The sequence below is a fragment of the Pseudorasbora parva genome, chromosome 6 (genome assembly GCF_024679245.1).
Source record: "Pseudorasbora parva isolate DD20220531a chromosome 6, ASM2467924v1, whole genome shotgun sequence".
In the NCBI taxonomy this organism is placed as follows: domain Eukaryota; kingdom Metazoa; phylum Chordata; class Actinopteri; order Cypriniformes; family Gobionidae; genus Pseudorasbora; species Pseudorasbora parva.
The window spans coordinates 20,118,421-20,144,328 of NC_090177.1; the positions used below are offsets into that span (position 1 = coordinate 20,118,421).

A 25,908-nucleotide genomic window follows, 5' to 3' on the forward strand; every position below is an offset into this window, starting at 1 on the left:
GCCAACTGTGGCAACAAACATATACTACAGAACAAATATAACTACAGAAATTAATTACAGATGTAAATACATGCAGGTATTTTTTAAAATGTAAGTACAATGTAAAACATATATGTACACAATAAGTGCATTTTATCAAATGATTAATCACAATGTTAGTACATAGTAGTTAAGGCCACCTAATATATAAAGTGGGTCCAAACTTTGGACGAGTCTTCTTGTTAGTGTCTGTTTTTGTCGTACAATCTGACATTTATAGACCACTGAACCTACAGTGTGACGTTAATATAGTATGACAATCGTAAAGGACTATTTTAAATTGTACAGTCTGCACCGGCTCTAAGATTACCAGTGAAAATGATTTGTTTTTAAAAATGTACTTCAAATTTGATTTTGAATCCCAAGTTTTTTATGTGGTCACAGAATTCAAAAATGGGACACCTATAGTGGATTCCAAAAGTCTATTACAAGATCCTGATTGTAGGATATGTTTCCATATTATTCTTCAAACACATGAATTATATAATTCAAAATAATCATCAACTTAGTTACATTATGTAATTTTGTAACTATGAACCTGATTATGAACTGTCTGATTTGTGAGCTATCATTCGGTTAATAGCAATTTAAAAAAAAAAGGTAATTTAACTGGGCACGACACTTGATCAACACTTGCTTAGAATTTTTTTTTTTTAAATGATGGATGATGAAAATAATTGGATGTGAGGATTTTTTTCTTTTTGTGAGGATGAACATCTTTATGGATTGTGGCAACTCTGCTTATTGTCAAGTTCATCACTGCTCTGCATTTGTCCTTGTGACTCTGTTTTTTTCCCTCATCTCTCTGCTGTGCTGTGATTTATACCTGCTTCTTGCACGGATCTAGAAAACTCACTCGTTTTTCTTTTCTGAGAATTTACATCGTTCATATGTTTCAAAAGATCAGTGTTATAGCCATTCACCATTAACACGAATCCAGCAGCTAGCGGTGGGCGAAATGACCAACAATCACAATGAGTAGTTTTATTACATGATCTGAAAAAGCATCATATTATAGTTAAGTAAAGTATTTTTTAACTTAAGTATAACACAAGTAATTAAAAAAAAGAAGAAAGAACTTTCAAGCTCACCGAAGACAAGTAAACAGTCAGTGATTAAATAGGAACAAAAAAAGTTATTGCAAGCAATAGGGCAAAAAATTACAATAGAACAAAGACAAAACTGAAATAGACCTGCCTGAAAAACTTCTAGCTCTAGCAATAAAAGACTACAATAGAACAAAGATAAAAATGAAATAGACATGATATACTACATAAATTGTAGTGATGCTTAAAAATGCATTCAAATGATAAGCTTTCTTGATAATGCAGCACGGCAATGTCATGTTAGTGTAACCATGATCGAAACAATAGTCCAAAAACTCTACCGGTTAATCATGTCTATATCGGTATATCGCCCACCCCTACCAGCAGCCCACGCAGAACATTTTCTCACTCACTGACTCTTTCTGCCTTCCTAGATCTCATTTTATCTGTTTTTGTTGGATTGTATCTCATTGTATTTTTGTATACAAATACCAGACACATTCATCTGAGATATATTGTATATCCTATAATAATATCACCATATGATCATAATTGTTTATGAAAGCTATTAGAGGTGGTAAACAGAGATCAGGTAATATGAAATGACATGAAAGCATCTAAAATATGTCCCTAATCTAATCTTCTATTGCCATAGAATGTTTACTTTCTTCCAACATAGAAAAACTTTAAGTATATTTATCTATTTAAATGGAATTGAAAATTTGCCATCAGCATTTCTATTTTGTATTTTTTACCACATTATATTCCCCCCCACCTCTAAAAGTTGTTTAAGAATCATATCATCATAGTCTGCATATGGAAGTCATCGAGTACTAAGTCATGACCATGTCTCCATGTAACTTTGATCTGATCATTGCAGGTATATAACAGAGTTTGTAAACCTAGGCAATGTCTCAGCTCTGCGCACGTTCAGAGTTCTGAGGGCATTGAAAACTATTTCTGTAATCCCAGGTAAGAGAGTGTGTGAGCGGGAGGGGTCGGGTCGGTGTTAGGTGTATGTGTGTGTATTTTGGTTTTCTTTTCCTTCCTTTCCCCCCGTAGTGGACAGGCTCTGTGAGTGGCGTACCTCCTGGTGGTTCGTTGGCGTGGTGGTGTTCTTGGTGTGTTTGTGGTTGTCATTGGTGTCTGTGTGTGATCCTCCCTTATTTCAGATATGTAACAGAGTTTGTGGACCTGGGGAATGTATCTGCGCTGAGAACATTCAGAGTTCTCCGAGCATTGAAAACTATCTCTGTCATTCCAGGTGAGATGCAGTTTTGACGCTGAGGTTAACTTTCAGTATGACCCCCTATTACTATTCAATTTGAAATCTTTTTGTTGGACTTCTCTCTCATTATTTTTTTAGTGAAAATTAATTTGGAGAAGACCATTTAATTTGCTTTTTTCCTATCTCCAAAATGATCAAAAATGGTACTTATACATTTTTGATAGGCTTTGCAGTCTACTATCAATCTCTAGAGTCCTTTGGTTTCGACAGCCTTTTTGTCCCAAAGCAGATTAGAGAGATTTAGAAAGCTCTAGCAACCAAACCTCTGTAACCTCCTTCATGTAGGCATTAAACATATCTGTGACCAAACCCTGAACAGGGTTAAACTCAAGGCACTATATTATTTGAAGGTTTGTTGTTAAGATGTTGCTAAACAGCACATTTGTGAGGTACATAATACATTGCAGATTTTAACAGTAAAGAGTAACAGTAAAGACAAGATAAAGGCTAATTGTAGAATTCACAATTGTGTGTGAGCTTGTAGGGTTCAGTCTAAAAGAGCACCTAGTAGGGTACAGTCTAAAAACAGAGTTGAAATAGTAGTAGCCTCCACAATCAAACTGCAAAGGTATGAATGCATTAATTCTGCTGATTAATAAATCAGGAGTCAAATATAAAACTAGCCCCCGGCCTCAGAGCACTAGAGTAGATATTTTTAACAAGATATGTTGTGTTCCCCAAGATGAAAATTGAATAGCTCTCAGTGAGTTCCCAAAGAACATACTTGTTACTTATTTATGAAGACTGCCAAGCCTAGTTTGTGGACATATTTTATGCTGCATGATGCTTTGGAAGTCACTTGCTTTTATAGTATTAGCCTACTAAGTGCTTGGCTGCCTTTTATTTTGATTTCTTTTTTTAATTTGAATAATCAATTTTCTTCACTTTTTTTCCTTTATTTTGTACGAAACTCACAAATTGCACCTGGAAGTGAATTAAGAAGCCTAGTGCAGATGGAAAAAGAGAGATTTTTATTTATTCATTTATTTCGGTTTCAGAGGAGTGAAATTTTATTTCCTTCAGTGGCCTTGCAAAAATACCAGACATTTAGCTTAACGTCTTGACACATTAGCATTCATATGCAGTCAGTTTCTGTAAAATAACAGATTGTTGATTTATTTAGCTGACTAGGTTTTACTGTCATATTTGTCATTTCCATGTTATTTTCAGTAAGGCCTAAGCCTACTCATCAAATCTCTGAGCCCTGGGCGATTTTTAGATGTTTTGATGGAGTTTATGGGCAAGAGGATTGTAGCATTTCGATACTTAATTTCAGCATTACATTCAAGAGTCTACTGTCTTGAAGATAAAGCAGCTGTTTTGAATTTGGGAGGGGTCAGTGCAGTTCTCATGATGTTTAGCTCAGCATGTCTGGTGGAGTCCTGGAAGATTTTAACACCGGACCTGTTTCTGTTCAGCCTTTGAGCTGAAATGACCTGCATGCAATCTTCACCCCTTAGTCCCTGCCTGCTTTATTCTCCCTATGTCATTGCCCTCTGGTTGTGCTTAAGTATTTATAGACAAATGGATGTCAGGTTGTTCTGTTTCTGGGAGCCCTCCCTTTATTGTCAAGAGAATTCCTTGCAGGTTAGTCTCTGAGAACCATTTCTTTTTGCTGTAATTCCAAAAAAAGTTTCAGGATTGATTTTTGCATGCCCTGAAATAATATATTATATTGTGTAGGCATTTATCAAAACCAAGTTTAAGAAGAATAGTAAATTATTCTTCTGAATAGACCAAATGATGGGATGGCTCCTAAGCAGTATCTGTTTAAAGAAACCTAAAGTGTATTTTGTGATGCTTTTATTTATGTTGTAATAATCAAGTAAAATAATGATTCAAGGCATGATTTAAAATTGAAAAATAAATGATGAACAATTAAAAAAAATAAAATAATTTATGCTGAAGTTTATTAAGGCATCCATATCAGTGGTTATCAACTGGATTTGCTTCTGGAGATTTTACTGTTACAGTTTCAATTAAACTAAATTGATTTTATGCTGTTGGCAGTTTAACACACTAAACACATTAGGCCAAAAACCCTGTTTATGATGAAAGCATGTCAAGTATTATATTCGCGCTGCCCTCTTTCTTAATTGGCTAATTTCTACAAAGTGACAGATGGTGTTTAAGTTTAATTGAATGCTTAGCTTTCGATATCAACAACAATATATTCAGAGTGCGTGTGTATGCGTGTGCATATATATATATATATATATATATATATATATATATATATATATATATATATATATATATATTAGGGCTGTCAATCGATTAAAATATTTAATCGTGATTAATCGCATGATTGTCGTGAGTTAACTTGCGATTAATCACAATTTAATCGCAAATTTTTAGCAATTGTAAATGTATCTTAAATTAAGTTTAAATTAAGTTTTTAATACTCTAATCAACATGGGTTTGGACAAATATGCATGCTTTATGCAAATGTACATTTATTATTAGTGAAACCATAATTATTATATATTGATCAATACAGCATGAAGACTAGATGTATCAAAGGTCAGAGATGTTTATCAAAGAAATTGTTCATGTCTTTTAAGCCTAAACTTAAAAATTAAGAGTAAGTAGTGATTTCTCTCATTTTAAGAATATAAAGGGAGTTTTTACCCTGGCAGTTTACTTCAGAACAGGGCACAGTTCGTATGAAAAAATTGGTAATGTGTGCCAGTGAGCGCACCAGAACCACACCATACCTGGAGGAGGTCCATATTCCACGAGTAGGAATATAGTGCAGCCCCTTTAAGAGATCCGCATTCCCTATATAACCAAGGGGGTAATCTAGCACTCGGAAAGCGTTCCACCCATAGGGGCTGCCATTGCTAACCAAGCCATCACCTGCTGTTAGCATCCCATTGACTCCCATTAATTTTTGAGTCACTTTGACAGTGAATAACTTTACATCTGAGGCGTTTAAAGACTCCATTTGTCCAATGTTTATTTCTAAAGAAACACGACAATGCATAAAAGGCTCCGTTACCTTGTATCTTACACTATCGCCCCGCAGAAGCTGTTTTTGTAAAAATAGGCTAACGGTTGCGTCATAACCAACGCGACTCTGTCGCACAGTTGAGAAATTACCGTATAGACCTGAGGAGACGCTCGCAGGCAATCTTTTACTGTCTATGAGACAGTCGGGGGGACGTGGAGACATAAAGTCTGATAAAGTCAAGGGAGAAGAATGGGGAGAAGCCCATAGAGAGCCAAAAGCAACGGGAGAAAATATTTAAACAACATGATTCAGATTTCACTTTCCACAACTACTAGAAGACCTACAGCTGTCAGACAGGAGGCTCACGTTACATCTACGTCGTCAAGCTCAGTCTGAGCCTGCGCAGTTCGCTCAGCCATCAGGAAGTGAGTGCTCCTTTACTGACATCACTTTCCGCCGTTGAAGTCAATGGGATAGCTCTGTCCATTTCTTTTACTGTCTATGTATATAACAGCCGATATTTTGCGTTTGCGCGCCGAACTGGGCCGCGATTCACATGGACAGTGTGAAGAACACGGACTCGGGAGCGCGCTTGTTCAAGAAAGTAACCTGAACTGCATTAGTTTTAGACAATTGTAATGTATTTAGTTCAATAAAACACGTGTAGGCGACTGTAAGCGTGATGGTGTTAATGATTTACCTCAGACATGAGGGAGAGTGAGCTGCAGTGCATCGCGCACTTTTCTTTCTGGAGTCTAATAAAAGTTAAACCGGAAATATGGTAGCTTATGTAGGCAATAACTGCACTTTTGGTTTAGAATATTAATGTTAATGTCAACCCTTTTCTTTCCCTATTAATGTTTGCTGCTGCATACTTTGCATCTATGATTGCTCTCACTTTTTCCAACTACGGGCTATGCCAGAGATCAAACAGAAAATGCGCGCTGCGTTAATATATATAACGTTATATATATTAGGGATGCAACGATACAGTTAGTCCACGGTTCAATACATACCTCGGTTTTTAACCACTGTTTTCGTTTCGGTTCGGTTCAGTTTTTTGCCATTCTATTCTTAGGTGACAGGAACAGAAAGCAATGCTCTTTCTTTATTTTACTTAAAAGACTTGAAAAACCTTACTTAAACCTAAAACTTTACTTTAAAACATCTTGTACACATTCGTAGTGTATTTTATAATATAAAATACCTATATATAAAGATTTTATTACTCAAGCGCAGTGAGTGATTTTCTTTGTCTTTTGTTGTTTTACTAACATAATTTTACCGGTGAACTGTCCTTTTAAGGACAAGTGTTCACTAGGCTGCGCTGCTATCAATTTAAGACCTGGTCGCATCTCATATACAGACACACAATTTTACTTTCACTTTAGACATAACCGACTGTGTTTATATATGTAAATATTGTATGTATGTATTTGACAGTATTAGTGTAGTAAGACTACTTAGTCCAATAATCACGTGTGTTTGACAGGTATTTAGTGCGCGCACGCTCTCAGCACATGTAAAACAATGCGTTAATACGTGAATAAATAACCAGCAAGGCTTTAAAACACATGCAAATAATGAACTTTCGTGATTGTGAATAACCATAGTGTTCCATGAATATAACTCTCTGACACCAGCAATTCAAGCGTGGCTAAATCCCCCTAACTTTAGTGCATATGGTTGGATATTTGCTCATATCAGTGCATAGACATCACAGGCTCACTCTAACAGAGCTGAAATAAACTGAGAGAAATATTTCAAATGGAGAGAAATAGAAATAATTAATTTAATGCAAAACCGAAAAAATCCCCCACAATTCACAAGCGCATATTGAACCGTGAATGCCATACCGAACGGTTCAATATTATATTGAGAATTGTGGCATCCCTAATATATATTGGTATATATAGGCTGCGGTCACATCTGACACAGATTGGAATTTGTTGCACATGTGTAAACACAAAAAATCCACACAAGATCAGATTTTTTTTCAACATTGTATCTGAGCCACTTCCAAATGTGGTTTCAAATACATATCCAATATCTGGACGTCCAACCTATGTCTAAACACGAAGATCTGATTCACCTTTGAAGTCCATGCAATTGCAAGGCGAGGGCAACACGTTTGCCCACAAATATAGCTTTTTAATGTTGTAGGAAGCAGATGTGCATGTACGCACTTGCTCGCAGTGTTTTTATTTTTATTGAGGTGGAAACTTTATGAAGGAAAGAAATTGTGCATGCACACAAATATTCAGGAGCTGGTTTTCAACCTTTGCCCCATGACTTTTATAATTAAAACAGATTCACTACAGAAAGCTACACTATTTTTCCTGTCTGTTCAGTAAAACATCCATGACAGCAGTTGACAATGCTGGCATTTGGACATTATTTTGTGTGTATTTGACTGTTTAAATGCAATAAGCCGCAAAAAAGAACTCAATTTACTACTGAGAGGCGACTTTATGTGCACGCACTTTGCACAATTATGTGCAATACGTGCAATGTCACGCTGAAATTTAAGCCCTGTAACACCAACAATATTCATCCAGAGCAAATGAAATGAGTGAGAAAGCTCAGCTGGTATTGTGTATCTATTCTCCGGAAAATTTGTATTGGAAACCTTTCAGAAACCTTGACAAGACTTCTTTAAAAGACTACAATTGAAAGTAAAGTTCTATAGGATAAAACATTTCTATAGGTATAAAAAATGTAGCATTGTTCCTTGCAATCAGAACATAGCTGCAAACCACCAGTTGAGAACCACAGATCAAAAGTCATATGTGTATAATACAGAGTGTCTTCAAGCTTGAAACATCAAGCCTCACATTTAAAAAAAAAAAAGATTTCATCACATCATGCCTTGAGACTCCTTTCATACACTTCTGGAATTTGAGCACACATGCAACTGTCTGTGCCTTTGTTTGTGTGTGTGTGTGTGTGTGTGTGTGTGTGTGCTTGTGTTTATATTTGTGTGTGTATGTGTATGTGTGTGCATATTCGATATCTCATAGGTCTGAAGACCATTGTTGGCGCTTTGATCCAGTCGGTGAAGAAGCTGTCAGATGTGATGATCCTCACCGTGTTCTGCCTCAGTGTCTTTGCCCTCATTGGTCTGCAGCTCTTCATGGGAAATCTGCGGCAAAAGTGTGTCATCTGGCCCATTAACATCACAGAAATGTATCCCAGTGTAAATGGCAGCCATGCTTTCAACTGGGACGAGTACATCATGAATGAGAGTGAGTTTTTTATTTAGTTTGTCACACACAGACACTACAAAAATTGTTATGGATGTACAGCATATTGGTTTCAGCCAATATTAGATAAGTTTTACAATCATCTAACACTCAAATTTAATCTTTAAAAACACTTAAATGTCACTTTTTTTTGCAAATCACAAATTAATATCTATGTACATTATACTGTTGTGTTGCTTATGTTCACCTTTAGCATTTAAAACGATTGTTTTTAGATTTTATTGTTTTAATTTTTTTATTTACATATAATTTCATTTTATTGTACAAAATGGTCTAGCTAATTCTACATCTCTGCTTGTCATTAGCCAATTTCTACTTCCTGCCAGACCAGTTGGATGCTCTTCTATGTGGAAACAGCTCTGATTCAGGGTGAGTGTCTGGCTTTCTCATGTTCCAAACATAGTTCCAAAACTTTAAATCATACAACATAGACATTTAGAAAACATATACTACACTTCTTTCTAAAAATAGACAAAACACAAAAGAGCTGCATTTGTAGGCATGTCATATGTTCATATATATGTAATTAACATCAAGAATAGCAGAAGAAATTCACTAGGATTCTTGTATGCAGTTGTATGCTAATCCATAGAATGGTCATTATGGGTTGTGTGAACTTTTTTCCCCCTTTCAGTCGCTGTCCTGAAGGCTACACGTGTATGAAGGCTGGTCGCAATCCAAACTATGACTACACCAGCTTTGACAGTTTTGGCTGGGCTTTCCTGGCTCTCTTCCGCCTCATGACGCAGGACTTTTGGGAGAACTTGTACCAGCTGGTAAGGGCGTGGTCTTTTTTTTCTTTTATCACTTTCAGTCCCATTTCTTATAACGCTTAATTTTGCTGTTAACTAAATTATTATTTTCTAAATCAAATGGTATATATTTTATCTTCATAGAAGAATCGACTTTAAAACAAAAATAAACAAGGTAACACTTTAGAATACTTTTCCTTTATTAATGAATAACTGCACAGGAACAAATGAGTAATGCATTATTAACACTGTAGTAACATCTTTTAACTAATAAGAAACTCTGTTTAACAAATAAGTAAGTAATAGTGTTTAGTCGAATGTGGTACTTTCAATATTAGCTATCAGTAACAGTATAAGTCATCGCTAGTGGGCATTGGCATGCATTGGGGGGAGATGGCTTGAGCCCCTGCCCCTTTGAAAGTAAAAAGTGCCCTTTTCGATCGCACCACAGTGTCCCCGCGAATGCATTTTCCACCCCTGAACGAGCGCGATTTCTACCGAGCCCGTACACCTCCCACCCCATCCCCCCAAAAAAACCTTGGAACACGATTTCTACCGAGGGGAAACCAAACCCAACTACAAACCCTACTAATTTGTTTATGTGCAGTTGTTAAACAGTATTCTAAAGTGTTACCAATAAACAAAATTGCATGTATTTTCAATCTCTATGTAAATGCTTAATTTTGCATTTGCAACTTTAGACAATTAAACAGTCAGTTGAATTTATTATAAATATTTGCATTTATCATTGTAAATTAAATAAACTAGGTGCTTGAATTATTCTCATGCCTTTTATATGTGATACTACATTTGTAAACAATAGGAAACAAGATGCGATTAGCAATTATGAGGATGTGGGTCTTTCTGAATCCATCTTCACAGATATTTGCCTGATATTTGCCTATATAGCCTGCGTGAGTTCATAATAGGCGGAATTGCTTTTAGACCACAAAATCAACAATGTCACGAAATAAGTGTGTTTCTGGTTGTGAAGAAAAGGGTAACCTTGTTCAGCTTCCTAAATAACCAAGTGTTAAACAGCTGATGCAGTTTGTTTTACCAGAGCAGCAAAAGAGCTGTTTTTTTGGCAATCGCCGTGTAAGTGCATATAATGTAAACAACTCGAACATTAATTGAATAGAAAGTTATCCAAGGAAGGATAATGTCAAGAATGTATTGTACATGTATGTGTGTGGTCTCTTTAGATTGGTACAGCGTATCTGTCTTTTATAAATATGATAAAGCTAAAGACTCTTCAGAGATATGAATGATGCAATACTACTCTATAGGTACTAAAGATTAACATGAGATTGGCTGAAACTGTTTGTGTTACCCTCCACCCCCTAAATGCATTTTTTTCCTAGAACACACATAATTGCAGTTCTTTTAAAGCTGATGAGAAGAAATGTCCCTCTTCATAAGTTAGGCTTAGTATTTTCTCATTATTTTGACTGGCAAACCAACCGTACGGTTAAAAACCATGAAATTATTATCTTTCGGTTCTTCTCCTTTTAATTTTCTCACTTCAAACTATCTGTCTTTCTGTTTATGCACTAGAATCTCAGGGTGCCAGTAGCTTCCTTTAGCCAGTCTGTGTAATAGTATGTTTGTATGTTTGTATGTATGTATGCATGTATGTATGTATGTGGCAAGTAGGTCAAATATTCTGAGGTTTAAAATAATGAACTGACATTACAGTTTTTCCAAAAAAGAGTTCTCTTCAACGTGTATGTAAGTGAAATAGCAGAGACAAAATCCCTGAAAATTATGTTTTTGAGTGTTTGGATTTGTCAGTGCATATGTGTACGTAAAACTAAATTATTTTCTATAGTAATGTATGAATGCTCTCGAATATAAGATGCTTCTGATCTGTCCCTCATCCACAGACCCTGAGAGCAGCGGGGAAGACCTACATGATTTTCTTTGTGCTGGTAATCTTTGTTGGCTCGTTCTACCTTGTGAATCTGATCCTGGCTGTGGTGGCCATGGCATATGAAGAACAGAACCAGGCCACCATGGAAGAGGCAGAGCAGAAGGAGATAGAGTTTAAAGCCATGCTGGAACAGCTGAGGAAACATCAGGAGGAAGTGCAGGTCAGGCACTGTTTGAATGGCAATAAAAGGGTCCTCTTTGTGCAATTTAAAACGTGTTCTTGTACCAGATATTGGATGGATGGTTGCTTTGCATTTCGTTATTCACTAGTAACCATGTCTGGTTTTTAATGAGTGAATGATTGATACATTTTGTGATGGCAGGCTAATGCTATGGCAACGTCGGCGGGGACAGTGTCTGAGGACGTAGTGGAGGATGATGGTGAAGGAGGTGGGAACTTGTCCTGCAGCTCATCTGAGATGTCTAAACTCAGTTCCAAGAGTGCCAAAGAGCGACGCAACCGCAAGAAGAAGTGGCGGCAGAAAGAGCAGGACAAGGAGAAAGGGGACAGTGAGAAGTTTGTCAAATCCGAATCAGATGATGGAAGCAGGAGGAGCAGATTCCGTTTCCCTGACAACCGTTTAGGGCGTAGGAGTTCTATAATGAACCAGGTAAAGAATGACTTTTGCTTATAGTAATGTTTTTATAGTTTTGAGAATTGTTAACTTATTGTTAATGGTGCTTTCTAGGAATATAAATTTGTTATTTTTTGTTAGCAAATGGTGTGTGAAGGAAATAGCATGCAACAAACCTTCAAAAATATTATATGAGCTGCTTATTATTTATTGTATGACATATTTATTTAATTTATCTATCATGAAGGTAGATCTGGGACATGCCCAAAATCCCCATTTTGTACCTCTAATGCTTTTAAAAAGATTTTAAAAAAAATACATTGAAAGTGCCTAATGTTTGTGCCTAATGTCCAGCATTCCACTTTTGAGAGTGTGTAAAACCAAAGATGTCAACAACATGTACTTGATATTTAGTAATCAGTGTTTGATTTATGGTTATTTGCTTGTAATTATGCATAATTTACTATACATGTAAGATGTGTAACAGGGACAATGTAAAATAAAGTGGATTACACGTATTTGAAGCTATCATTGTTACAGTGTGCTTACATATTTAAGTACTGAATAATTCTAATGAACTAAATGTACTTTAGGGGTAGTTTAGGATTAGGGTTTGGGTTTGGTTGAGGGTAAATGTAAATGTAAGCACGTAAATATAAGTAAATGTAATATGTGTAACATCGACACTGTAAAATAAAACATTTTACTCTGTTTTTCCTGCCTTCAGTCTCTGCTCAGCATCCCAGGCTCACCATTTCCTTCCAGACGCAACAGTAAAAGCAGCATCTTCAGCCGCTGTAAGGACGGAGGCTCGGAGAACGAGTTTGCAGATGATGAGCACAGCACAGTTGAGGAGTACGACGAGAGGCGCGATTCATTCTTAAGCCCGCAACGCCGTAGCAGCTACACGGGTTACTACGGCAAGCGCAACAGCACTGTGGATTGCAATGGAGTGGTCTCTCTCATCGGGCCGGGGCCTGGCGGACGCCTACTGCCTGAGGTGATAATAGATAAGGCAGCTACTGATGACAGCGTAAGGAAGTCTAAGAGTAGATCAGTCCTAGGCATGGGCATCATCTATCTCTAAACCTTGGCTCTCTCTCTGTTTGGCTCTTTCTCTTTCTGATGCATTTGTGTAATGGTTATTTTTGCTCTGAAAGGAGCTATCTTTGAGTTGAGGACTGCTCTCAAAGCCTGTGTGATATGCTGCCCTCCTATGCCAGTTTGAAATTAGTGAACAAGCTGCAAACTATAGATAAACCTCAATGTATGAAAGTTAAGATTCAGATGTTTCATGCACTACCATTCAAAAGTTTGGGGTTGGTAAGTTTTATTGTTTTTGAAAGACTATCAAAAATACTGTAAAAACAGTGGTATGAAAGAGAAAGAAAGCCCTACGGCATTAAAACACCACGGTGAGTAAATGATGACTTATTTTCAGTTTAGGGTAAACTTTCCCTTAAGCCAATAAATTAAGATAGCTGATACCATTAGCAGCATATGTTGAGGTAAATTGAGTACTCTTGTTGTATGAGATAGTTAATATTCCTTTAATGCAGCGACAGTTTTTGCTTTCACTTTCTGTAGTGAATAATTGACTCTGGTTGGAGATTCCTTCACCGGCATAACTCATGCATAGTTTGCAAATTGCCTGTGTGATATCCACAGGCTTGCCTCTTGGGTAAAATATTCCTATGCCGTCTGTGCCGTCCGATAATGATTCTAATTTGTCGTGATAATAAAACTAGGTAAGTAAATAATTAAATAAATGCGTAAATAAACAAGTAAATAAAGTAAATTGATGATCAAATAAGTAAACTATTGCACGCCTATCCCCTGTGAAGGATAATATTGTTTTTGGGATCTCACAGGGTGATAGGACGATATGACTATAGAGCATTTTTTGCTGAACACTACTGCATTGCCTTGGAATAGAAATATTTTGCAACTTTATTAATGTCTTTACTATGACTTTTGATTAATTTAATACATCCTTGCTGAATTATATTTTATGTATATATATATATGTATTTTAAAATGTTACTGACTTCAAACTTTATAATGGTAGTTCTTTTTTGCGATTTAGAAATCATTGCATCATCTCATTACACATTCACTCCGACTCTCATTTCATTTACTACATTTTTAATCTGTTGTTTTTAACAAACATGTCAACTCAATGTCCTTTTGTAATTGTATTTTGGTTTATATTAATTTAAAAATGTATTAACCCTGATGATGATTCTGCCACTTCCACCCTCCAGCCTTTAATTATCTTCTCATATTTTTTTCATCTACGTTTTCCTCTTTTTTTTGAGTTGTATATAATTTTTCTATAGTATTTCTTAATTATAGTTAATACATGTTTTTTTTTTTTTTATGATCAATACTGTTGCATCCTAATTATAATGGGAGCATTGTAGTTAGCATGGTAGTCTGCTAGCTTCATAAATCTTAAAGAGCTCTGGTTTACCTTCAGATCTTCAGCATGAGGTTAATGGATCATGATATTTATTATTTTCCTCTCTTGAATTCTTTGTCTGAATGCATGCAGATGCATGCTGACTGGATCTCCTAAAAGCTGGAGATGCAGGGGCTTCACATGAGGGGAGGAAGGGAGCCGAGGACAATGTCTGACTTATAATATGATAACTTCCACAAGTTACTAATTAATAGCCTTTCCAGTATTCTGTATATTTTAAGCACAGTTTATAAAACATATACTTGGAATTCATTAGGAAGGATTAAGAATCTTTCCTAATGTACAGTGTTTGACCATTTTGATAACATGTAGCATATTAAGCACATGCTTAGGTTTTGAACGAACGCTTATAACAAATTCCTTTGTATCTCCACCCTACCTTCTCTCCTGTGAGAGTCCAGCATGTTTCCGCTTTAATGCATTCAAATGAAAATGGTTCCTTTGGACTAAATGTGTAAATTTTCAAAAATGTTACTATTCTCTTAACCAACCTTTATCTACCCAGCTATGTGATAGCCTCTAGTTGCACTATAATGTTATGATAGGTCTGTTTAACCTTGTTGTTTTTCTCCTGACAGCCAAACACTGATCTTGAAATCAAGAAGAAACTCTCAGGCTCTCTAATGGTTTCCATAGAGCAGCTTAACACATCGTTTGGGCGCAAGGAACGAGCCAACAGCGTGATGAGTGCTTTAACCAACACATTGGTTGAGGGTATGTTCACATTTTGTGACCTAAAAGAATGCTTTTTTTTTTTTAAACAAAAGGAATTCCGTTCTTATCCTGATTACGATAATCATATTCTTTACTTTCAGAACTGGAAGAGTCTCAGAGGAATTGTCCACCATGCTGGTACAAATTCGCCAACACGTTTCTTATCTGGGAGTGTGGCCCCGTTTGGATGAGGATTAAGGAGATTGTGAACCTGATTGTGATGGACCCTTTTGTGGACTTGGCTATCACCATTTGTATTGTGCTGAATACTCTCTTCATGGCCATGGAGCATTACCCTATGACACCGCAATTTGAGCATGTGCTGAGTGTTGGAAACCTGGTGAGGATTCTACATAAACCCTCTAGAAAATCCCCCCCCCCCCCCTTTTTTTTTCCGAGAGCCTTTGAATAAAATGAAGAATTCTTTTCATCGCTTGGAAAAACGCTCCCCCTCCCCCATGGCTTATATTTTTTTAGTCTCTGTAGGGACGTTGTTGGAACACTCAAAAGCCATTTTTATGCCTAGTGTAAAGACAGTGCTAAGCTATTGGCTAAATGTGGTGGTGCAGAGCCAGCATAAATATTTAATGTAGCCTAATCAATGAGCAGCTCTAAAATGGTGGTGGTTTCACACTTCTGGAGCTCGAACCTGGTAAAGAAGAGCAGATTATCTTTCCCACTCATAAATCATTGAACCAAATTGCTTTTCCTATTACGTAGCCAAGTGATGGCAAAACTGTTTGTGATCATAAATTCTCACTGTCAGTACGGTGCTGTACACTCACCAGAAATCATGATTTCCCAAGTCACATGACCTGCCTCATGGAGTAAATCATATGCATGCCTCTCATTGTGAGGCCTCGCTCAATGACATGGTTAAATAATGATGCAAGTATTTAAACTGATTCGATATACCTGTGAATATTCTGTTGTCATGGTAGCAGGAGGCGTACTGGGATGGAGCAAGTCGTGGCTGTGCAGGCAGCAGCGTGAGTCACGTTCGCTGGCTGTACAGACACACGGCAGGCCTCCTGGAGTCAAGGCCACCTTGTACCCTCCCCCAGATCACCCGCCTGCAGGGTGATTAACTGTACCCTTCAGCCATGACAGCAGGATGATCTGTTTGACACTTCAAACGCCACTGAGTCTTGTGGTGATTTGTCAGGAAGTGATTGTGAATGTGTAGGCCAGGATTGGGAACTGCTAGGTGTCATGCAATGTCAGGAAAGAGCTGGTGTGTAATAGATAAAATTCATGTCACAGTTGAGTATGTATGTGCCTTTTATAAGTTGGTTGATATTGGATTACTTTTAAAAAATTAGTCTGGCGTGTTAAATTAACAACTCATTTTTTGTCAGCAATCCGTTAAAATTTTAGTTTTTTTCTTTCTAGGTGTTTACTGGTATCTTCACTGCCGAAATGTTTGCCAAACTGGTTGCAATGGACCCATACTACTACTTCCAGGAGGGCTGGAATATATTCGATGGCTTCATTGTGAGCTTGAGTTTGATGGAGTTGGGCTTGGCCGATGTGGAAGGGCTTTCTGTGCTGAGATCCTTCCGATTGGTAAACCTTCTTATTGCTTCAGAATTTTTATGTATTAATAATGTAATGTTTGGTAATTATGTTAATCTGGTAACAAAATCAGTTATCATTAAATGGATATTCACCGTGTTTTCTAATTGCATCTTATTATGAACAATTTATCCATGCATTTGCTTCTTTTTGTTTGGCCTTGCAATATTTAATCAAGATTCATAACTCGATCTTCCAGTGAATCATCAGACTTCTCTCTGGGGATGCATGCCAGACTTAATAATTTACTTGGCTTAAAATTGCCCCTTTCTTACAGTCAACTAAAGCTTACATTCAGAGCTGCCTCTAGCCAATCAAACTCTGATGTAGACAACCAAGTCCCTGTTCTATATATCTATTTATTTTTCAATCATTTGTATTACTCGGATGTGCTTCACAACACAGAGAAAATTATCTTTTGCTACTTTCATTATGTTGCCGCTTTAATGCTTATTTAAGCTCATTTTGAGCACCATTGACCTACAGGAATTGCTTAAAGTGTGGTTAACCAAACTGTACAGTATGTCTGTATACAGTATGTCAGTTATAACTTGTCCATTATTTTGTTTTCATTTAATGAACTACCACTTCCACTTCCAAATAAAAACTGTGTAAACACATCTCTCTTAAATAAAATTCTGTTTAGCACCTTTGTTACGCGGGCGGTAATAGCACAATGTTAATTGCATCAGGCAGATAGTGAGTATAATAAGTCTAATTTACAAAGAAAGGAGGTGTGTTTGAACTGAAAAAAAGAATGACAGTGATTTAAATTAAATACAGAGCAACATGCGTTCAATGCATTCAGCGTCTGGTTAAACTGCATTGTGGGTGGTTAGTGAATAAGACATAATGAATAAGCGCCGTAAATTTGCTCTTTATTTTCAACAGCACACATTCATGTGTAAGAGTAATATTTTATGATGAAAAATTTTCATTGTATTTTAATCCTCCTTATTGTCACTTTTAACAGCTGCGAGTGTTTAAGCTGGCTAAGTCATGGCCCACCCTCAACATGCTGATCAAGATCATTGGTAACTCAGTTGGAGCTTTAGGGAACCTGACTCTGGTGTTGGCCATCATCGTCTTCATCTTTGCCGTGGTGGGCATGCAGCTGTTTGGGAAGAGCTACAAGGACTGTGTGTGTAAGATCTCTCAGGATTGTGAGCTTCCCCGCTGGCACATGAATGACTTCTTTCACTCTTTCCTAATTGTGTTCCGGGTGTTATGTGGAGAGTGGATTGAGACCATGTGGGACTGTATGGAGGTGGCTGGACAAGCCATGTGTCTCATCGTCTTCATGATGGTCATGGTCATAGGGAATTTGGTGGTAAGTGTGCTTTGATGCAGAAAATGCATTTTGGTTGTAAAATTTAAGCTGTTTATATGATGGTGACCATGCAAAATCTGTTTAAAAACATCTGTTTAAAAACATCCTGATCTCTATATCTCAAAACCTAAATATTTTATCAATGTGCTTATGTGTATGTATGTATGTATATATTGTCTCCAAAAGCAGCAGCCTAGGTTTAGTCTCAGTTATACTACTTTTCTCTCACGCTGATCAGGTCTTGAATCTGTTCCTTGCCTTGCTGCTGAGCTCATTCAGCGCAGACAACTTGGCAGCTTCTGATGACGACGGTGAGATGAACAACCTGCAGATTGCAGTTATCCGCATTAAGAAGGGAATTGCTTGGGTGAAGATCAAAGTTCGAGAACTGGTCAACATCATCCTCGGGAGGAAGGTCACTGATGAGGCTAAGCCACTAGATGACATGTATGACCGGAAGCTGAACTGCATCGCCAATCACACAGGCGTAGACATCAGCCGTGACCTGGATTATCAGAAAAATGGCAACGGAACCACCAGTGGTATCGGCAGTAGTGTGGGCAAGTACATGATTGATGATGACCACATGTCCTTCATCCACAACCCCAATCTGACGGTATGTGTGCCTATCGCTGTGGGTGAGTCTGACTTCGAGAATCTCAACACGGAAGATTTCAGCAGCGAGTCTGAGGCAGAGGGCAGCAAAGAAGTGAGTATGCAAAAGAGCTGATGCTGTGATGCTTTTAACCTAGATGCTAGTGGGTGAAATGTAATTCTTGCGGTTATTGATTTGGCCTCAGGAGTAAATGCTCAGTGATTCTAAATGGAGGCATTTGTAAATTTTGGTTCATGATGCATATGCAGTAAAATATATATAAGTATATTGTTTCAAAATGATGTTCAAACATATGTAGGCCATTAAGAACACTGTATTGTGAAACATGAATATAGATTTTTGTTGTTTCTTAAAGTTAAGTGTATAGTTTCAAGGTGTCTAGCAAAAAAACTGATTGGTCAAAAAGGCATATACTCCCGCCCGAAACTCACATTATTGATTGCTCTGTTTGAGCATCCTGACCAAGATTATCTCATTTTTTGATAGTGCCAGAGACCAATTACAAAATAATTTTTTTGTAGTATTTTTTGCTTTGCTCTTTTAATTTTTTAACACTTGTGACCGCTCTCTTTTCTCTATTAGTTGGATGACATCAGCTCATCGGAGGGTAGCACCATAGATATTAAACCAGAGGTAGAGGAAGCAGTGGTGGTGGAGGCAGTAGAGGAATACGTTGACCCAGAAGCTTGCTGGACTGAAGGTAAAATGGCTGATGCTTTTTTTCTTCTCTGTTTGCAAATTTGTTTTAAAAAAAAAATAGAGAGAGAGAGAGAGAGAGAGAGAAAGAAAGAAAAAATTATAAAGAATTGTGAGAACAAGTATAATGTGTGCTGTTTTGCAGCTTGTGTGGCCCGATACAAGTGTTGTGATGTGCCCATCACGGAGGGATGGGGTAAGAATTGGTGGTTCCTCCGGAAGACCTGCTATCTCATTGTGGAGCACAACTGGTTTGAAACCCTCATCATCTTTATGATCCTCCTCAGTAGTGGAGCATTGGTGAGAATGTACACAAACACACATTTATTATAAGGATTTTGTTCTATAATTAATTACATGTGTAGAAAAATAATGCTTCAAGGCCATGTATACACTGCAGCTAAATTTATACATATAGCTAAGTTATTCAAATAGACGTGTTGTTACAATACTCCAAAATTGGGGATAAATCAGTTTAAAACTCCTGTAAGCCCGGCTTAAGTTACAGTGTGACAGACACATTTTTACAAACTAATTAACTCCTGTAATAAAAGTATTCACAAAAATGTGTGTGTGCAGAACTGAACAACTAGCTTCGTCACAATGTATGATTTTTTAACTATTTATTTGTATGATACAGCTGCAAATAAGTATTTTAACACCTGAGAAAATCAATGTTAATATTTGGTACAGTAGCCTTTGTTTGCAATTAGCCGTTAGCCGTAGTTTTCCACCAGGTTTGCACACACTGCAGGAGGGATTTTGGCCCACTCCTCCACACAGATCTTGTCTAGATCAGTCAGGTTTCTGGCCTGTTGCTGAAAAACACGGAGTTTGAGCTCTCTCCAAAGGTTCTCTATTGGGTTTAGGTCTGGAGACTGGTTAGGCCACGCCAGAACCTTGATATACTTCTTACAGAGCCACTCCTTGGTTATCCTGGCTGTGTGCTTCGGGTCATTGTCCTGTTGGAAGACCCAGCCTAAACCCATCTTCAGTGCTCTAACTGAGGAAGGGAGGTTGTTCCACCAAAATTTCACAATACATGGCCCCGGTCATCCTCTCCTTAATACAGTGTAGTCACCCTGTCCCATGTGCAGAAAAACACCCCCAAAGAATGATGCTACCACCCCATGCTTCACAGTAGGGAAGGTGTTCGTGGAATGGTACTCATCATTTTTCTTCCTCCAAACACATTTAGTGGAACTATGACCAAAAATTTATATTTTGGTCTCATCTGACCACATGACTTTCTGCCATGACTCCTCTGGATCATCCAAATGGTCATTGGACAACTTAAGACGGGTCTGGACATGTGCTGGTTTAAGCAGGATAACCTTCAGTGCCATGCATGATTTCAAACCATGACATCTTAGTGTATTACCAACAGTAACCTTGGAAACGGTGGTCCCAGCTCTTTTCAGGTCATTGACCAGCTCCTCCTGTGTAGTTCTGGGCTGATTTCTCACCTTTCTTAGGATCATTGAGACCCCACAAGGTGAGATCTTGCATGGAGCCCCAGTCTGAGGGAGATTGACAGTCTTGTTTAGCTTCTTCCATATTCTAATGATCGCTAACAGGTCTTTGAGGGTCAGAATTCTAGCTGATAGACAGGTGTTCAAATACTTATTTTCAGCTGTATCATACAAAAAAATCATATATTGTGATTTCTGGATTTTATTTTTAGGTAATGTCTCTCAAAGTGGACATGTACCTACAATGACAATTTCCGCCCCCTCCATGATTTCCAAGTGGGAGAACTTGCAAATTAGCAGGGTGTTTAAATACTTACTTTCCTCACTGTGTATTGCCTTGACTCGTTCAAGCAAGAGCAAGCCCATAAGAAATCAAAATAAAGCCAAATGCTTTATATTGAAATCAAGGGCAAAATATTGTGACCCGCACTTGAACATTTTAATAACACACATAAACTTGATTGCTTTATGATCCAAGACCAAACAACAATCCCAAAAACGCACTTCATAACATAACAAAACAAAATTTTGCATGATTTACTGTTGTTGGGATTCATTATGACATGGTCTATAAAAATTAAAAAATATAAAAAAAATTCTTGTACATTACGAAAAATTAAAAAGTGTAAATACCTGTTAACTTGTTTATATTATATTTTACATTCTGTTTGTATTTTATCTGAATATTGTATTAATGTCCAGTTGATGTGTATATGTACAGTATAATGTTCAAGCAGGCATTGTAGAGACCTGGCGCCAAAGCTGGGTGATGAGATTAATGTATGACTGTACTATTCATCCAATTGGATCTATTTCTGGCACTGGAAATGTTCCTGTCTTTAGCACTGCTAATGTTACCAAAAAAGGAATATAATAGAATCAATGACCTTGCCTTATACAGATGCATTTTGAAAGCTGACTCTAACCTGAGCATTTATCTGAATTATTGCAGAAAAGTAGCCTTCTGTTCAGTTGTTTTCCTAGATATCGTTTTGCATAATAATAATATTACTTAATTATCAAACGTTTCATTAGTTCTAGCAGGCTATGTCAGTCAAGCGCTCATCAGCTCACTGTTAGCTGATCACGTCTACCTACAGCAATACAATGTTTATCATAGCATACATGATATACTATATACTAATTGTCAGTCATCGTTGACAATAGTAGTCCTGACAGAATTCTTCTTTTAAGAGATTAGATTTTCATTAGATTTTATTTTTTCATTTGAAATTAAATCCACTGAGAGGTATTGTGAGCAGGTGATAGTACTTGTGGTGTTAATGCATCCATATATTGTGTGTTGCAGGCTTTTGAGGATGTGTACATTGAACAGAGGAAGACTATTCGTATCATTCTGGAGTATGCTGACAAGGTCTTTACCTACATCTTCATATTGGAGATGTTGTTAAAGTGGGTAGCCTACGGTTTTGTCAAGTACTTCACCAATGCTTGGTGCTGGCTGGACTTCTTCATTGTTGACGTAAGTCTATTCATTCATTCGTGCTATGTTTGTTGTCTTTTTAATAAATGCCCTTGGCATACACATCTTGTTGATGAGTTAAATCCTGCCAAAAGCAAAATCTGATAAATGAGTCGAAAATTAGTCAAAAGCTGAACAGCAAAATGCAGTGCGGCACATTTAATTTAAAACTCTGTGGAGTGAGATTTTGCAACGAGGTGTCAATGTGAGTGGGTCCTTGACGTGTGACATGTGACGTGAAACACCATATGGCTACTACTTTACAATTAAAAAAAAAAAAAAATCATGGAAGGGATTTAATGTTTGTTCGTATTTTTGAACATGGGAGAGATTTGTTGTCATTTTGTGACAAGTTAACAGTTAAAGACTCCGATTGATTGGTTGTATAATTCTGTTAATGAATTTGCAGTCGGACTGTAAAATCAGATTCGTAGTACTATGATTGAAAAGTCCCGCCTTTCATTTAAAAACTGCAATTGCATTGTTGCTAGTGTTCTTTTCCTCTAAAACACATTCAGATTCACGAGTTCACACTTACATATACTTTATAGAGAGTAAATTTAAATGCGTATTTGGTGTGCTATCCGGGGGGAGGGCTTCGAGCTCGGACTTCGGCCCGAACCCAGAGTACCCCCTGTATGCAAGTGGTTTAGAACTAAAAAGGTGGTGGAGGGATGCTCATAAACTGTCAACTCAATGGAGGTAAGACGGCTGCGTGTATGTGTATATATATGTGTATATATATGTGTATATATATATATATATATATATATATATATATATATATATACACACACACACACACACACACACACACACACACACATCTTTTGTTGATTAGCTGAGTACTTTCCACCTGTGTCAATTATCTGAACGAGCTCCTCCTGAACCTTGTTTAATAAAAACATAATTTAACTGAAACAGCCGGAAAAAGACTTAGCATGATTTTAGTTTTTATGAACAATTAAATTGTAATTGCCGATTTAAAATGCCAACTTTGGACATTTCTGTCTTTTCCTATTCAAGTAGCTGTATGTTTCTTAACCACATCAAAATTAGCTGCAATGGGCGTTACCTAGATGGTTGTTGAGTGACCTGGCTTGTCTTAAAGGGACTTTAGGAGCTTTGTTTAAACGGATAAAATAAATTCTTTGGCATTTCAGACAGTATAAACTGCATATTCATAGATCTGACAATAACGTTTGCAGTCACAGCAAGGTATGTTTAAAAGATGACTTAAAAATAGCTGAACACTGGTGCAGTACTTTCTTTGAGCTGTCAGTTAAAAATGAAAAAGAAAAGTGTAGCAGAGTAGATGAAAAGACAAATAATTGCCCACTGTCCTGTTTCTATGCAGATGGTAAAAATACACAAAAACCCTGGATGGTTCATTTTTCAACAAGATGTGCATGTTTTTGGCAGAGAGGAGTCAAATATGCTCTTTTTTATATGAAGAGTGAAGCTGTGTGGTGGTATGCAGGGGTGAGGCTAGAAGAAAAACGGTGTTCTTCTCTTGAATATAACTGCTTATGTAATATATATTCCTTGTGTTTAAATCGTATTATTTCTTAAGATTACATCACCTCTTTAAGATCTATCACCCATGCATAGCCATGCAAAAATGCTAGATTTCTGTGTGACCCTGAGATGCTTGAATATCTGCCATAAGGAATGATAAACTGGCTTTAAAATCACCAGTATTGTGCTAATATTTGTACTTTTTGTCTTCCCCCTTTGTATGCTACCAATATTGAGTTCCTTTTGTAAAATGACACCGGCCATATCCATCCTTGTATGGTTTAAGTGTTAGAATGGAAACAACTAGCCAGAATCAGTCTATCAATAACAAGGATTATTGATCTATGATATTCAAGCAGTTCTCATTCTAAATGAACCTTGTTTCCAATTCTTGTACATATGTGTATGATGTCTATATTGTGTGAACAATAAGATATATGTGTGGCCTCTGACTGGTTTCGTTTTCTACCCTGCCCTTATTGTGGGAGACTCACCAAGTGTAACATGCATTTTAGAGTCCATTATAAGTTATGAGTGCAATCATAAACACAGAATATTGTATACAGCAAATGACTGGTGTTAATATAGATTTAAATTATGAATCAAAGTATTTGATTTGAAACATTTTGAGCTGTTTATGTGATAAAATGCTGACACTTGGACTCCATACTAAGGGATTCAGAGGAATGTGATGTGGATATGCTTTTCTCATGATATTTGGAGGACATGTTACAATTGCAGTGACGATGTCAAGATACAAATTGATTGTGTGTTCTGACCTTGTTCCTGAACTAACCATATTTTAGCAGAACTCGTACATCCCATACTGTTTAATGAGCTGCTGTGGTACATTTTTAGATGCATACACAGTCTAACTGATGTTTTTTTAAACATTATTAATGTCCTTAAATGTGATCTGATGATCAGAAGATTGCTTTTGCCAACCATTTTCGTCCACCTGAAATATTTCCAGAAGCTCCAAAAAGCTTGACAGTGTAAATCTGTTGTTTAGCTCTACATAAAGAGAAATTTAGTCATTGACAAAAAATGTAATATAAAATGTATTTATTTGCACATTAATTTACACACACAGCCTGTTACCTAAATCATAGCTGATGCTGCATTTCATTCTAACTCTGAAAGTTGAAATTTCCTATTAGGAAAATAATAATAATAATAATATATTTTTTTTATTATTATTATTTTTAAATTGTCTATAAGCTAGCTAAGCTAGTCTAACAGTGTACTATCTAGCTTTAATCACATAATGGCAGTATGACCAAAATCTTATAAGCAAAAAAAAAAAAAAAAAACTTGCCTAATATAGCCCAAATGAAAAGTTCTCAAGTATTTTTTTAACTAATTGAGTGAACAGTCAATGATAAAATAAGAACAAAGAAACAAATGACAATTGTACAAATACATATTACATAAAGATATTACTATCCGTATGGGGACATTTGGTCCCCACAATGTAATATAAACAAGGGCGCACACACACACACACACACACACACACACACACACACACACACACACACACACACACACACACACACACACACACAAACTGTTTTTCCCTGTTATTGTTGTTTAACATTAATGACACAGACAGCAGTGAGTATATTAGGTTGCTGGCACTTTAAGACTTCCAGTAATGTTTGGATCCAAAATTGACACACATCCAAAACATTTTGTTCACTTAAAGTTAAGGTAGGAAATTTTGGAGAGACTAGCAACAGCAAATTAGCTTTGAAACCATTAGAGCCCACCCTCACTTCAGAGCTCGAAACCATTAGAGCCCACCCTCACTTCAGAGCTCTCTTTCCAAAGCAACAACTCCTTTAAAACACATGACCACACAGAGCAGAGTCTGCAAAGCATCATAAGAGACGGTGTTAAATTACCCCCAGCCTCAAAGCTTATAACATTCCAATAATAATGATTGAAACAACTTGGAGAGGTCAGACTTGTATCACCTGACTGCTGCAGATTAATTTTGGTGTTGATAGTGGGGACATAGTGTGAGGGTATGAGCAGCTCATGGGTTGCCATCTTGTAATTACGGTTATGACATGGCATGAATGCAGCAAAAGCTCATTGTTTCGGTTTAAAGGAAATGTAAAAGGTGGTTTCTGTTTGACTGTCTGCATAATAACTTTATATTATGCCCT

At 36.9% G+C, this 25,908-nt stretch overlaps 1 protein-coding gene across 6 annotated transcripts in view; it reads left to right on the forward strand.

Moving 5' to 3' along the window:
• scn8aa (sodium channel, voltage gated, type VIII, alpha subunit a) overlaps positions 1 to 25,908 on the forward strand; it is a 69,434-nt gene that overhangs the window by 26,957 nt on the left and 16,569 nt on the right. For 3 of the 6 annotated variants that reach the window (XM_067446069.1, XM_067446070.1, XM_067446071.1), the window contains exons 6-20: positions 2,258 to 2,349; positions 8,347 to 8,571; positions 8,895 to 8,958; positions 9,224 to 9,365; positions 11,228 to 11,434; positions 11,597 to 11,884; positions 12,576 to 12,881; positions 14,909 to 15,044; positions 15,146 to 15,384; positions 16,437 to 16,610; positions 17,593 to 17,949; positions 18,188 to 18,658; positions 19,148 to 19,265; positions 19,407 to 19,561; positions 22,043 to 22,216. In XM_067446069.1, the coding sequence (XP_067302170.1) occupies positions 2,258 to 2,349; positions 8,347 to 8,571; positions 8,895 to 8,958; positions 9,224 to 9,365; positions 11,228 to 11,434; positions 11,597 to 11,884; positions 12,576 to 12,881; positions 14,909 to 15,044; positions 15,146 to 15,384; positions 16,437 to 16,610; positions 17,593 to 17,949; positions 18,188 to 18,658; positions 19,148 to 19,265; positions 19,407 to 19,561; positions 22,043 to 22,216 (3,148 nt within the window). Of the gene's footprint in view, positions 1 to 1,965; positions 2,058 to 2,257; positions 2,350 to 8,346; positions 8,572 to 8,894; positions 8,959 to 9,223; positions 9,366 to 11,227; positions 11,435 to 11,596; positions 11,885 to 12,575; positions 12,882 to 14,908; positions 15,045 to 15,145; positions 15,385 to 16,436; positions 16,611 to 17,592; positions 17,950 to 18,187; positions 18,659 to 19,147; positions 19,266 to 19,406; positions 19,562 to 22,042; positions 22,217 to 25,908 lie in introns of all 6 variants that reach the window. The other 3 variants (XM_067446073.1, XM_067446075.1, XM_067446074.1) reach the window with 3 other exon arrangements.